The sequence below is a fragment of the Rhincodon typus genome, chromosome 30, assembly GCF_021869965.1.
Source record: "Rhincodon typus isolate 14 chromosome 30, sRhiTyp1.1, whole genome shotgun sequence".
In the NCBI taxonomy this organism is placed as follows: Eukaryota; Metazoa; Chordata; class Chondrichthyes; order Orectolobiformes; family Rhincodontidae; genus Rhincodon; species Rhincodon typus.
Genome location: NC_063361.1, coordinates 22838728 through 22853762, shown reverse-complemented (window position 1 = coordinate 22853762; position 15035 = coordinate 22838728). Strand labels below are relative to the sequence as shown.

At 38.0% G+C, this 15035-nt stretch overlaps 1 protein-coding gene across 1 annotated transcript in view; it reads right to left on the bottom strand.

Annotated features, from left to right (window-relative positions):
* Positions 1 to 275: 275 nt before the first annotated feature.
* The window catches only part of mpp3a (MAGUK p55 scaffold protein 3a), a 69895-nt gene continuing 55135 nt past the window's right edge, over positions 276 to 15035 (bottom strand). Inside the window, exons 13-19 of the mRNA XM_020532898.2 lie at positions 10912 to 10953; positions 8080 to 8241; positions 7456 to 7536; positions 4611 to 4704; positions 3033 to 3141; positions 943 to 1071; positions 276 to 455 (exon numbers count right to left, since the gene is read on the bottom strand). Of these exons, the coding sequence (XP_020388487.1) occupies positions 276 to 455; positions 943 to 1071; positions 3033 to 3141; positions 4611 to 4704; positions 7456 to 7536; positions 8080 to 8241; positions 10912 to 10953 (797 nt within the window). The remainder of the gene's footprint in view (positions 456 to 942; positions 1072 to 3032; positions 3142 to 4610; positions 4705 to 7455; positions 7537 to 8079; positions 8242 to 10911; positions 10954 to 15035) is intronic.

The window sequence follows — 15035 nt, the reverse complement described above, 5'->3', positions numbered from 1 at the left end:
AATCCCCAACAATCCAGCATTACTTTCAGAACTGTTATATTTCCGGATGAATTAATTTGTGTTCATAACTTATGTTGTTTAAAGAGACTCCTTTATATTATGTATCACCACAAGTAATCAAAAATAATGCCAAGTTTGATTTCCTGCACTTAATCGGAGTGCACTGTAATCATACATTTGTTCTTCATGTGCATAAACTATCTTAAGCCACCCATTAGTATTTGATGGTCAGAAGGTGGTACCATAATTATGCTCCTCCCTTTGGATTGGTACAGCTACGAACGGACCCAGCTAGCAGGTACCCAGAACGTATCCCTTTCTATACTCTCCAGAATTGTCTTCAATTCACTGCATGTGGTCTGAAGGTCACCCTTCACCAGGACTTTATCGATGAGATGACCATAATGCTCTTCAATATAAGCTGCTGACTGGACCATTTCCTGATACTTGTCTTCCTGCAATCGGAGAACAGAATTTTGACTGTAAGATCAATACTATGTTGAATACAAACAGACTAAAAAGTACAGAAAATCCCACTGGAAATGGAAATCTTTTCACAAGCATAGAAAGGTTGAAACCACATGGGGGCCACAGATTATTATCAGAGGCCAATAAATAATAAATTATTTGTACGTGATTAAGGATACTGTTTTTCACATCGGTTTGAAGTTTATGTGAATTCTATCAGCAATTATACCAGCTGAATGTTTAAATCACACTTTTTTTATGTGAACTGCGAAATTGCCAAGTGATTTATAGAACATCGTCAGGGTTAGAAAACTTGCATTCTGGTGTTACAGTGGAATGCTTTATACTCAGATGCACCAAAGTAAGGGGTTTTGTTTTGCTTCTTTCCACTCCCATTCGCTTCTCTGTCTCTACATTGTAAAAGTTAAACTTAACAAATACCTTCAAACGTAGCTTTGAACTGATTGAACTTACACCTAGTTCTTTAACATTGTTACTTCCTGATGTTTCAGCTGTTGACGTGTTTGCCTTTGGTTCTTGAAGGAATGGTTTGACAAATATCACATATGGTTTAAACTCTGCTGTTCTGAGGTTTTTGATCGTCTGTAAATTGACCAAAAGATTAACTTATTTATAGTCAAATAGTAACTATATAAAAGGGTATCATTGTGGAATTGTGTTATTTCCAATATGAGGCAGCTTTCTATCTCAGTGCATTAAAACACCTGCCATTTATATAGCAGCTTTTTGATTGTCTCAAATTGCTGTAAAAGTACTTAATAATATTATGCAGCATCAAATATTGCAAACATTTTCCATAAGTAAGACCGAACAAATAAACAATGAGATAAGTAAACAGATAAACTATTTTTGCTTATATTGGGTTGGGGATAATATTAGCTAACAATCACAATGATCCCCTGCATGGTCTGTCCAGGAATTGATCTTAAACCGAACGCTGATCAGAGCCAACAACATTACCAACTGAGACAAGCTAACGTCTAAAACACATTATAACACATAACTTAAGCATTTTGTTTAGCTTGTTTATTTACTAAGAAAATATTTCTTTTAAAGAGAAAAATCAACACAAGGAACTGCTGATGCTGGAAATCTGAAAGAAAACAGAGGGCTGGAGGAGCACAGCTGCTGCTATACCCACTGTGTTTCTCCAGCACATTCTGCTTTTGTTCCTTTTAAACAGAATTGACTAAATAGAATTTACATCACACTATAAATTTAAACTTCTTGGTAATTTAGATGAGACCTAAAAATACTTATTTTTCCCAAGAGTGTAGGTCAAACAGGTATTAGTCCCTGTTCTGCCCCAGGACAAGTCCTAACTCTCATATTACATGAGATTCCTGAGCATCTTATCTGAAAACAAATAGTTGATCTGGTTTCCTGTTGGCTGCTTCATGGCTTCAATTTTCAAAATATTGTTTCCTAAGGGAGGCTGCAACCCAAGATTAAATTTCCCACTTCCCTTTAGGATGAAGACTTGGGGGTGCTAACGAAGAAGTGTTTCAGGCAGTGTAGCACCTACATGCATTAAAAGTCAGTACATCTGCCGAATATCAATCATACTCCAGGAGCCTGATGTCAGGACGATAAGTCCATATTTGCTAAGAGTCAGATCAAGACAGCTATTTTCCCTAGGAGCTATCTATTCATTCTTGCAACCCCCTCAATCAACATGGGGCCTCTGGCTCTGATGGACCTTCCACTCTACTGTAGGCATGCAGTTAACATTGAGCTGGTGGTCTCCCCAGGCTGCAGGATGCTGTTCTGGCAAAATGCTAGCAAGCCCAAAAAGTTGCCCTCAATTGTAGCCTTGATTCATAGAGTTGTAGAATCTGTACAATGTGGAAGCAGGCCATTCAGCCCATCAAGTCCACACCGACGCTCTGAAGAGCATCCTACCCAGACCCACCCCCTAACCTGTAACCCTGCATTTCCCATGGCCAATCCACCCAACCTGCACATCTTTGGGCTGTGGGAGAAAAACCACGCAGACACGGGGAGAATGTGCAAATTTGGCACAGACAGTTGCTCGAGGGTGGAATCGAACCCAGGCCGCTGGCGCTGTGAGGCAGAAGTGCTAACCACATTCATGAAGCAGTCAATTGATTTGTATATTGGATTACCCTGACAACACTTCTCCAGCCATCACGACACAGACTCCCCCTTCTCTTCATACACCCAGCCTCATTCCTCACTGTCAACCCTGTCTCTACACGGCCATGAACATTTAGTCCCAAGTGAGCGAGTGGCAAAACTTTAACCTTTAAATGTGGAGATGGAACTCATATACTGTTAGGTTGAAAATTCACTCCCATGCAGGTGCACAGTTTTAACATTGGTCAATGGGCCTTAACTTTCCAGTAATGTAAATGGACTGAATCTGGAAGACGAAGATTGTAGAGATGGCTCTCATGTAAATAAGCTCCAAGATGCAATAAATGTGTCTTGTCGAACAAGCATATTACATGGTTGTGAATTGTTCTGCCTCAATTTATATTGCTTAGACTGTTAAGGTAAGCAACAGTTACTACAGAACTTACTTCTGGATTTGCATCCAATATGCAAATCTTTTTTTTTAGCATTATTGTACGAATGGAATCTACGTTTATTCCATACAGATTGTCTTTGTATTCTCCATGTTCGACAAACCTACAATAGAGGAAAGAGCAATAATTTAATCCGTTTACTCAATTTTGAACCATTTCAGTTTGAAACACATTGGTCACGATGGCCTAAGATTTGTGTTGATGGAGAGGCTCTCATCTTATCCAGAATGGCATTGGAGACAAAGGTCCAGTAGTCCAGTCCCTGGATCCGATCCACACATTTTCATGCTGTGGTTGGGAATCACACTTAGCACATCCATATTTCACAGTGGCAACTGTACGTATTAAAGTTAATGTGATTTTTGTTACTGGGATGCCGTAAACATGTCTTATGCACTTCAGACTTGGTAAGAGAAAGTCTTAACTTACTGGAGGTCTTTTGAGAAGTAGGCTTCCCTTTTGAAGAGATAAGTTACACTTTTGGTTATGGTCGCGGGACTGCTTTGAGAAATGCTGTTTCAGAGAGGTAATATGTCATTTAGGATTCTTAAAAGTAGACATGATTCTCTGTTGAAATTAGACTCATTCAAATTGTAAAAGTGAGTTGTCAAGTTGTCAACACATTAAATCCTCCTGCCTTTTAAATATATGAAAGAAAAAAAAACTGTAGACATTTTTTTAAAGTATTTCCTATTTCACTCTGTTTTTTTAATATTAACTTGAGGGGTTGTGTCACAGGATCAATACTGCGTGATTAATTTTACAAACTATCATTATCACAGTGGAATGTCTGCATCTCACAGTTTGACATTTCCAAGTGCTTATAAAGGCTTTTAAATAGGCATATAATACGAATACATGTTTTTACAAGGGATTAAAGCAGGTTAAATTTTCAATTGGTAGTACAGAACTTAAGTATTGCTGAAAGAAAAGATCCATTTTGTTGAATCTTTTCATCTTATGCTCATCAAGACAATTTGCAAGAATATCAATTTCGGGGGAAAATATATATTGATATGCTGTGAGAGCAGTGTGCTGATTGGTAGAGACATTGCCATGGAGAATGCACCAATTTGTGATGACTGAGAAGGTTTGTTTAAATTTTAAACCAAGTAGGTCAATTCTGATAGGTCAAGGCATTGCCCTGTGAAGTGAACTGGCGAATGTCTGTCACCGATTTTGAGTTAAGACAGGTGCAGTAAGCGTTCTTTCTGTTTACACAGGCAAAGCCCCATGTGTTAATATATTATCTTCCAAGTCATGCAAATTCACCTGACTGACAATCCAAAATAGTTGCCAGCATAATTATTCCCACTCTTTAGTAACATAAGATTTACTGGATCAAAAAAAAAGAGCAAGGTTTATTTATTTCACCTACTAATCTAGCTGTCACATGATAAAGCAATAACAGACTTATTAATAGAAACAAGAACTACTTAGTAATGCAATAGACATCAGATCAATTAGTTAGCATGAATTCTTGTCTTAAAAATGAAACTGATGTAGAGGACTACATTGTATAATGGACTTCATGATGTTTAAACAATAACTCCTTTACTAAAGTGATCTTACCTGTTCTTCTGAATATCTGCTTCAAATGAAAGTTTACTGACGAAATGATATTCCAGTCCTTGCCTCTCATGGACTTTCTTTTGCCTTGTTGTTGCTGAATTTAAGTAAATCTCATCATTAGAGATATAATAATCATTGAATGTGGCACACATGATTGCTTCTTTATTTGTCTGGAATGGCAGGCTTCGATTAATATGGGTAGTTTAATCAATTGAATATCCCAATGGGAAGCAGAAGCCTTTGGTGTTCAAATCCCAGCAGGATTGTCTCATCCTTGCATATTTGTTTTGTGATGGTGATGAGGAAAAATAGGTTGTGAAACAAGAAACTATCCACTGTTCTTGTCTCATCATCACAGCATCTGTCTCCAAACACTCAGGGGATTGATGATGTGAAGGTGTCGGTGTTAGACTGAGTTTGGACAAGTTCAAAAATCACAACACCAGATTATATTCCAATAGGTTTATTTGAAAACACTAGCTTTCAAAATTCTGCTCCTTCCTCAGGTATAGTGTGGAAAAGGAGATATTAATAGAAACCTGTATCTCCTTTCTAACTGATTAAAGATTCAGGAGGAGGCGGTCAGAGAGCCATTTTAAGGTTTGTTACCTTTCTGCTTATAAATACTGTGTTGATGTACCTCCTCTTCCACACTATACCTGAGGAAGTAGCACAGCTCCGAAGGCTAGTGTTTTCAAATAAATCTGTTAGATTATAAACTGGTGTCATGTGATTTTTGACTCTGGGGATTAAATTGGACCCAATAATAAATCATATCGCTTGGACATTAATCTCTGCAGGTAATCTGTGAGTAAAATTATCCCTAAAATTCATACCTCTGTTTGAGTCTTAACTTATTGCCCTTCCACTATATGTCAGAATAAATGCTTTTTTTTGGAGGTCTTCCTGGACATTGTCAGATCATTGCTATGACATGCCTCAGGACTTTATAAACAACTTTCTGCATTACAGGTTTGAAAAGGAAAATTTTTGAATTCATTCTTTTAAAAATCAAAAGGTATTCTTAAAATGTTAAAAGACACTTAAAAGAAGTGCTTGTATGCAAATTTGAAACTGCTTTCTGATAAATTAAGCAATTGGAATTTGAATAGCTTCCTAAGTAATCAGAAAACACCACCTGCAGTGTAACCATCATAGTAACATTGATGTCAATGATTACAATTTGACATAAATGCACCTTAATGTTGGGTGTCTTCTGAATGGACCTAGATGAGTAATTTTGCATCAAGGGTGAGGACACAAAATGGCTTGAAAACCTTTGTTGTTATTGAAGTTTGATTGGGTCAGAGCATCATATAGTGCCACCTCCTGGTTAGTTCCATTAAACACAGCTGTTGGTCTATAAACCTAAAGTTACACTCTAGCAAGTTGAAGAAAGAATCTAACTCTGAAATGAAGGTTCAAATTAACCCTTTCAGACTCACCTCAATTTCATACCAGGGAAGGACACCAAGAGGGTAAATCTGTTTTTCTACTGCAGTGAAGGGAATCTTAAAGATTATTTCAGCTGTCCATGGATATAAATAGTCCACCTTTAACAAACTGGTATTGTTACAAGGATGTTTGGTAATTAATATTGCTTGGAGGACTTAGGTTTTGACAGATTGTGAAAAATGGTTTCAATTTTTGTGGAAATACCTGGGCTATATTTCATAAAAGGTGTCATTGAAAATTCACTGTTTCACTGAAATTTCAGTGATCTTGGAGACTTTTATTTTAAATGGGTTGCTGTTGGAGTTGTTTCACACAGTAACTGGTTCTGAGTGATGTTATTTTATCTGATTGGAAAAGAAAGGAAGCCTGCAAACAACAAGCTGAGTTGCAGGAAGACCAGCAAAGAACATGTTGAATTGGAAGAAAGCTTACTATGAAAAAGCTGCCCAGCTGATCCTCTTCATTTCTGAAAAGAAAATCCTTTGGTTGGGTTCATGTTAAAACTGGTTTGTTCTTTTGAAAGAATGATTGAAAAAAAACATTGCAAGATTGTATTTCCTAAGCAAGTTGTGCTGCAAGATTTCAGAGGTAGCCATAAGTGATTAGTAACTTACTACATCAGATGAAATGATTCTGGAATATTTTAGATTTTATTGTTTTGCCTACAAGAGTTACCCATTGAGCAAAGTTTTTTTTTCAGAAAGCCAATCTCCACAGAGAATTTCTTTTTCACTTTTCCTGAAGAAAGTATATGTATGTGTTTATGTTTTGGGGATATTTAGAATGTTACACATTTATACTTCTATATTATTGACTCTGTTAACTAATTATTGTCCTTTATTGAATAAGTTTTCTTTTGATATTCGCGTTTATTGCTTGTAAAGAAACATGTTTGATATATCTTTTTCTTTAAAATCTGATACAGTTGAGATTAGTTATCTTGATAACTGGAAAAAAAATTTTTTTTATCTTATGTTGTAGCTAGAACAATGGTGTCCTACTCCAGCTTGATTGCAGTAACATCCCAATGTGTTTTACCATCTAGCTCATTATAAAGAAAAATGATGAAGCTTATTTAAAATGGTTATGTGTACTATATAGAATATCAACTCACTGAGAACCTGCTATTGCGTGTAATACAATCTCAGGCCCTGACAATGGTATTAATCTTGCATAGGTTCTCATTGAAAATTTCTACAAATACAGTAGCTGTGTAATGTAATATAACCCTAAACCAGCTGTTCTAAATAATTTAAGTTTATTTAGGAATGCTGGCAATAGTTGCTGTCTGTTAACTTCTGTTCAAAAAATTATTTTATATCACTCAATCACTTGTCTGCATCAAACCCAAATCTTCTTAAGTTAAATGAATAAACACCTTTATACTTACAAGGAACTGCCACATTATAGCGATTAGGATTCTCTGCTACAATTCTTTGTCTTATCTCATTAACCTTTGCTCCTATAGAACCTGCATAGACGCACAGAGACAGGAAATAAACTTCAATGACTCAAATTAGGAATGATGTCCACATTATTTTGTTCTGTTAATCATAGTGGCATAGAGATCTAGAGCACAGAGAAAAACGGCCTTTGGTCCATCAAGTCTACAAAAGTCAAAAACAACCACCTGATGATTCCAAGGACACATCTAAACACTTGTTAAATATTGTGAGGGTTTCTGCCTCTAACACCCTTACAGGCAGAGAGTTCCAGATTCCCACTCTCTGGGTCAAAAAGCATTTCCTCACATCTCGTCTGAACTTTCTGACCTTTACCTTAAAGTATCTTTATATTTTGGTTAGTACTCAAAAGGTTTGTTTTTACCCAGTTTAACCAGTTACAATTCTTATACTAGCACAGCACTGAGTAATAGCAGCAATGAGCTTGATGCAGCAATATTCCTGAACGATTTCTTTAACACTCTCCACCTCTGCCATTCTTTAATTGCATGGGATTAAAGTCTGGAGGCAGTTATGCGTTTGTTCTATATTTACTGAATGCTGGAACATACCAACAAGTACCACCAGCCTGTGCACATCATTGGGACGACGGTGGTAGGCAACCACTTCTTCATAAGTAAGATATTCTACATCCTTCTGCTCAGTCTGTTTCTCTTCATTTTGGTTTGCATGTCGGTCTTTCCTACTGAGCCGAAAACTTCTCCGTAAACCAGCTGAAATGTATCATCAATGACAACTTTAAAAAGAAGCAATGGCCCAATGCAGCTATACAAGTGATACGCCCCTGCATGAAATACTACATAAATACAATGGAAAGTGACACGGAAGTTTTTTTTAATTAAAATAAGTAAATGTTCTGTTTCCATTGGGTAGATAGTATAGACCCATGTTAAGCTCATATTGCCAATCCTTCTGCTTATATTGTTCAGATCCTGGTTTCCAAAGCCTTCCACAGCCTTCCCCACTCCCTAACTTTATAATCTCCTCCAACACAACAACCCTCCACAATATCTGCCTTCCTCTAATTCTGACATCTCTGATTTTAAATGCTCCATCAATGGTGTCTTAACCTGAAAAGGTTCTAAGCTTATTTTCCCTACCATGTAAATACTCTTCTTGACCTCTTTCCTCATTCAACATGCTCCTAAAATGACCTCTTGTGCTAAGTTTTTGGACGTGCCTTAATATTTCCTTAAATGATGTAATGTCAGATTGTGCTTTATAACGCTGAAATGAAGGGCTGTGGGATGGTCCTTTATATTAGGGAAACTACATAAATCCAGGCTGTTTTTGTTAACTACAACTTACTTATGTTTATTTATATATAAGTAATCCACAAATTTCTTCCACTTGACTGACACCTTTATTTTGATTAGTGAAAGACTTGATGGTTTGTAGTTACTTGGGTTGTTTTTTGACTTGAGACTCTATTTTTATTGTGACTTATTTTTGATAGCGCAAATTCCTCCCAGTTGTTTTATTCATCCTTTTCCATATAAGCTTCATAGTCTTGGTATTGCCTTACTAAATAATTTAGGGTCTTTATTTTTAACCTATGCCCACTAGCCCTTGGCATGTACTTATCCACCATGGTACAATTTGCATAACTTCGTCCTTAATTTATAATTTCTCTGATACTGTTCTTTTACTTCCCCAGTTCATTTCTTTAAACTTCTCTCATTGCCTTGAAATTGGTCAGTATAAAGCTGACTTTCTGAACATTGATTTAAGGCATTGGTTTATATAAGATCCTGTCAAATTTATGCAATTTATACAATTTGTTGCCCAAAATGCTAAATTGGCCATTTCTGGTTGGTGTTCGGTAAAATACTATCCTAGAGGCTTGTAGCCACTTCCCACCCAGCCTGGCTGAATACATTCTCATGGTTTCATAGTGCTGTGGATGGCTGGAAAGTACATCAAAACTTGGTGGAAACCTGCTTGAAGTTACAGTACCTTACTTTACCTCCATTAACCTCTATGCCCTATATTACAAAAAACTGGGAGTAGGTATCTGCATGGTATTGAAGAGGCCAATGGATATTTATAGCAAATTACTATTATGTACAGACATTACATTCCCCAGGCATATGGATGTCTGGGCTAATATTAAACCTTTAAGTTACAACAGAGGAGCATTCTTCCAGCAGATTGTCAAGGTAAGATGAAACACAAGACGTTTATATACTCATGCCACATGCTGTGATAATATCATGGGCATGTTTCTGAGAGATATACTGACTGTAAGATACAGTGCAACAGACGTGTTAGTCCTCAGGTGTGTCATGAATGGTGTGTGGGACTTTTCCTGGAGAAATCTGCCAGTTTCACCTTTGTGTATTCTTTTAAGAAATCTTTACATTTGTCAACAGTCTTCAGCGTATTGCAAAAAGAAAATTCTAAAGTGAGTTTGGAGGCACTTTTATAGGCAAATAGAAACACAAATATACATTCAATATATATTCATTTGATAGTGCAGTGCTTCAAGGCCCAAGGATGTGAACTGTATGACCTTCTAATCACTATGAAGGAAAAGCTTCTGGAAACATGAAGCTGTGTGGACAGTATTGATCTCAGCAGTGATAACCTACCCAGTGACAGTCTATGATTCAAATCTAAGTCTTCCAATTGATGGTAACTGTTTTGAAATAAACCATTTAAGGTCAGCATAAAATAACAGCGATCAGAAAATCTAGACACCACTCTCTAAGCTGCAACGGGAAGCTCTTTGAGCAAGGTAGTGGAAGCTACTGGCACCTGTGGAATTTTTACCTTTTTGAGTGACTCAAAAGAGAGGGGCTCAAATGAGAGAAAAAGGGGGAAGAAAAAGCAAGAAGTGTTTGTACAGTTTGACAATTAATTACCCAGGTAGTGGTTCAGATGGAGGCACTAAGCTAGTAACAATGTAACTGTTTAGTCACAGCTCTGAATAAAAGAGTTAGAAAAGAAATCAGACTTAATTTGCAAAATTTTGGGGAAAAAAAAACAACCATGACAAAGTACTAAAGTTCCAATTAAATTATATTTTTGGATAAGAAATTATTGTAGGTCTATCAAATGCCTGGAAAAGCATTTATAACCAGGACCACAGTTTCATGATATATGAAGAAATGAAATTCTGTTTCATTCCCTCAGATTCTACAATTTTTCTTAGTTTTTAGGTTTATCGCAATCAAAAATTTTAAGTTGTAATTGAGCAATTGGTTTATCTCATTATTCATTACTGCTGAAGGATTAAATTGGTTTTTTTCTCTGATTCTGAGATGTTTGCTGGTAATATGGGGATTAAATGTTACAGTTTTCCTATGAAATCATAAATCAGTGGTCTTGATTTTTAACTTCAAGAAGTGCATAAGATGGATTAGCAGAATCTAGATTCTCACCTATGTACAGCCCATTCAAATACCCATCACAGTCACAGTCATCTGAAGAGACAAGGAAGCAGTAAATAGAAGGAGAAGGAACAATGAAGATCAGAAAGCAGAAATGTTTTGTCATGAAAATCTGTTAAGTGTTTGACAACAGTAAATCAATAGCGGTCACACAGCAGTCATATACCAAGGTGGGAAATAGGAAACATTGCAGGGTGAATAAGTCACTACACATTTCCTGAAGTTGTTCAGCTTGAACTGAATAATAAATCCTTGAGTAATTTAGAGTCCTAGAGGATTACAGCATGGAAACAGGCCCTTCAGCCCATCTTGTTCATGCTGCCAGTTTTCACTGTTAATCTAACCCTATTTGCCTGTGTTTGGTCAATATCCCTTCACATGTATCCCATCCATGTATCTGTCCAAATGTTTCTTAGCTGACAAAAATGTACTTGCCTCCACCACTGCCTCTGGCAGCCCATTCCAGATGGTCACCACTCTCTGTGTGAAAAAATTGCCTCTCTGGATGCTTTTGTATCTCTCCCCTGACATCTTAAACCTATGCCTGCTAGTTTTGGACTCCCCTATCGTGGGGAAAAGCTGTTGGCTATCTACCTTATCTACGCCTTTCATGATTTTATATACCTCTATAAGGTTATCCCTCTGTCTCCTATGCTCCAGGGAAAAAAAAGTCTTAGTCTATCTGAACTGTCCTTATAACTGAAACCTTCCAGTCCAGGTAACAGCCTGGTAAATCTTTTCAGCACTCTTTCTAGTTTAATAATATCCTTTCAATAGTAGGGTGACCAGAACTGTGTGCAGTACTCCAAATGTGGCCTTACCAATACCTTGTACAGCTGCAACAAGACATCCCAACCCCTGTACCCAATGCTCTGACCAATGAAAGCAATCATGCTGAAAGCTTTTTTCACCATCCTGTCTACCCGTGTGTCCACTTTCAAGGAGCTATGAACCTGTAACCCTGGATCTCTTTGTTCTATAACAATCCCCTGGGCCCTACCATTGACTGTGTAAGTCCTGCCCTGGGTTGACATATCAAAACGCAACACTTTGCATTTATCTAAATTAAACTCCATCTGCCACTCCTCAGCCCAGTTGACCAAGTTCTCGCTGTATTCCGAGATAACCTTCTTCACTGTCCACTGTGCCACCAATCTTGGTGTCATCTGCAAACTTACCAACCATACTGTCTAAATTCTCATCCAAATCATTTATATAAATGACAAATATCAGTGCACACAGCACCAACCACTGCACACAAGCTTCCAGTTTGAAAAACAACCCTCTACCACCACTCTCTAACTTCTACCTTCAAGCCAATTTTTTATCTAATTGGCCAACTCTTCCTGGATCCTGTGAGATTTAACCATACTCAACAACCCAACATGAGGTATCTTGTCAAAAGCTTTGCTAAAAACCATGCAGACAATGTCTACTGCACTGCCTCACCTACTTTCTTGGTCACCCTTTCAAAAAATTCTATCAAATTCATGAGACACGATTTCCCACACACAAAGCCATGCTAACTATCTCAAATGAGTCCTTGCCTCTCCAAATGCCTGCAGGTCCTTTCTGTCAGAATCTCCTTCAACAACTTACCCACCACAGACGTTAGTCTCACCAGTCTGTAGTTCCCTACTTTTCTTAAATATGGTACAATATTAGCCACCCTCCAATTTTCAGATATTTCACCCATGGCTGTTGATGACTCACACATCTCCGCTAGGGGATGCACAATTTCCTCCCTAGCCTCTCACAAAGTCCTCGGATACACTTCATCAGATCCTTGGGATTTATCTACCTTAATGCGTTTAAGACTCCCTGCACCTCCTCTTCTGTAATGTGGACTCTCTTCGGGACATCACTATTTATTTCCCCTAAGTTCCCTAGCATCCATATCTTTCTTGATTGTGAATGCTGAAGAGAAATATTCATTTAGGATCTCACCCAGCTCCTGTGGCTCCGCACATAGATGACCTTGTTGATCTTAAAGAGGTACTATTCACTCCCTATTCTCTTTCCCTTCATGTACTTGTAGAATTGCTTTGGATTCTCCTTTACCTTTTCTGCCAAAGCCATCTTGTGTCCTGTTTTAGCTCTCCTGATTTCTCTTTTGAGTGTACTCCGGCACCCTTTATACTCCTCAAGGATGTCACTTGATCCCAGCTGACTATACATGTCATGTACATCCTTTTCCTTCTTGACCAGAGCCTCAATAACTCTAGTCATCCAGGGTTCCTTACTCCTGCCAGCCTTACCCTTCACTCTAAAAGGAACATGGTGGTCCTGAACCCTCATTAGCTCACTTTTGAAAGCCTCCCACTTATCAGGCATCTATTTGCCTGCAAACAGCCTTCCCCAATCAACTTTTGAAAGTTCCTGTCTAAGACCATCAAAATTGGCCTTGCCCCAATTTAGAACTTTCAATGTGTCTTTTTGTGACTTTACAAAGAGAGCAATGATAAGGATGGACTAGTGTCGATCAGTTGATCTTTTCATTACCTATTTTATCACTAGACAGTGGTTACCAAGTTAGTATTGGAGCTTTTAATCTTCTTGAATTGTTCATGTTTTGCATTACCGTTAATGAATGCAAGATCATTTTTGAAAACAGTTATAGAGTCATAGAATTATAGAGAATTCATCATGATTCAAAATTTATGAAAATTTCAGATATGTGCAGAAATCATATTTCCCAATTAACAAAGTTTTTATGTTAACCTTTTGGATTATTGGTAAAACTTAAATGCTCTTTTATGTCCTGTAGTGGGTTGCATTTGTTAGGAATCTGCTGCCTGAAAGGGTGATCAAGGCAATATCAACACTCACAAGAGAATTGAATAAACAGGGGAAGAGGAAAAAATATTATAATCAATGGGGGAACAGGAGCAGTGGATCAAAAACTGGATGACTCTGTCAAAGAACTAGCACAGACTTCAAGTTGAGTAGCCTTCTACACTGTGTATAATGCCATGATTCAATAAACCATTAACCTTAAAGACATTGAGAGTTCTGGTGGATGAGACAATGTCCAGGATTTTAGATGGTAGGTTGGTAGGAAGAGAGAAGAGCAAGACAGAAAAACTGAGGTGAACTGAGACATGACAAGGATCATTTGAGATGGACTGAAGGTTGAAGAGTTGAGGTTGGGGTCAGGCTGTGATGCTGAAGAGGGAATCTGTTGTTTGGGTCTAAAAGTGTTAATACTTAATAGAGTGCAGCAAGTACCACCCAATGTCATGGGCACTTGGGCAAAGAAAAGAAGGAACTCCAAAGAGACCTGAGACTAATGTGCTCCTAAAAGTCTCCTTCATGACATAACTCAAATTCAAGCGACCTGTAAATAGCTGCAGAAATGAAATAAACTTCATATTGTTTACTCAATAAGGCTCTTCTCGTTAGACCAGGAAGCTAACTATCCTCATTCCTACTAAGATCACTTAGGGCTTGAAAGAACCCACATGCACAAAAGAAACAACAAAATCAAGAACACTGTAGAAACAAAGAAAAGAAACTAACAAAACAAAAGAGGAGAGAATAAGAATAAGATTGGGTGGAAATTTAGGAGCAGTGCAGGCAATGGCAAAAGATTTGGAAAATGCAACAAAAATGGAAAAAAACAGATTCTTGACATTGAGAAAAAAATTCTGCTTCTGCCCCTTAAGGTTTAAACTGCAAGTCCAAATTCTCACTAATAAGCACCTTACTTCCATGTGTTTGCATCTCATTATTACAAACTTAAATAAATTCTGTCCAGATCTCAATTTTCCTCTCCTTCCCTGAGAAACTAGATGGTGTCAATTCCCAGCATGAAAGTCAGATGCAAGAATCCCCCTCGTCCTCACGTACCACCCCACCAACCTCCGGATCCAACGCATCATCCTCCGACACTTCCGCCATCTGCAATCCGACCCCACCACCAAAGACATCTTTCCCTCCCCACCCTTATCTGCTTTCCGGAGGGATCACTCTCTCCGTGACTCCCTTGTCTGCTCCACACTCCCCTCCAGCTCCACCACACCCGGCACTTTTCCCTGCAACCGCAGGAAGTGCTACACCTGCCCCCATACCTCCCCCCTCAACCCCATCCCAGGCCCCAAGAAGACTTTCCACAT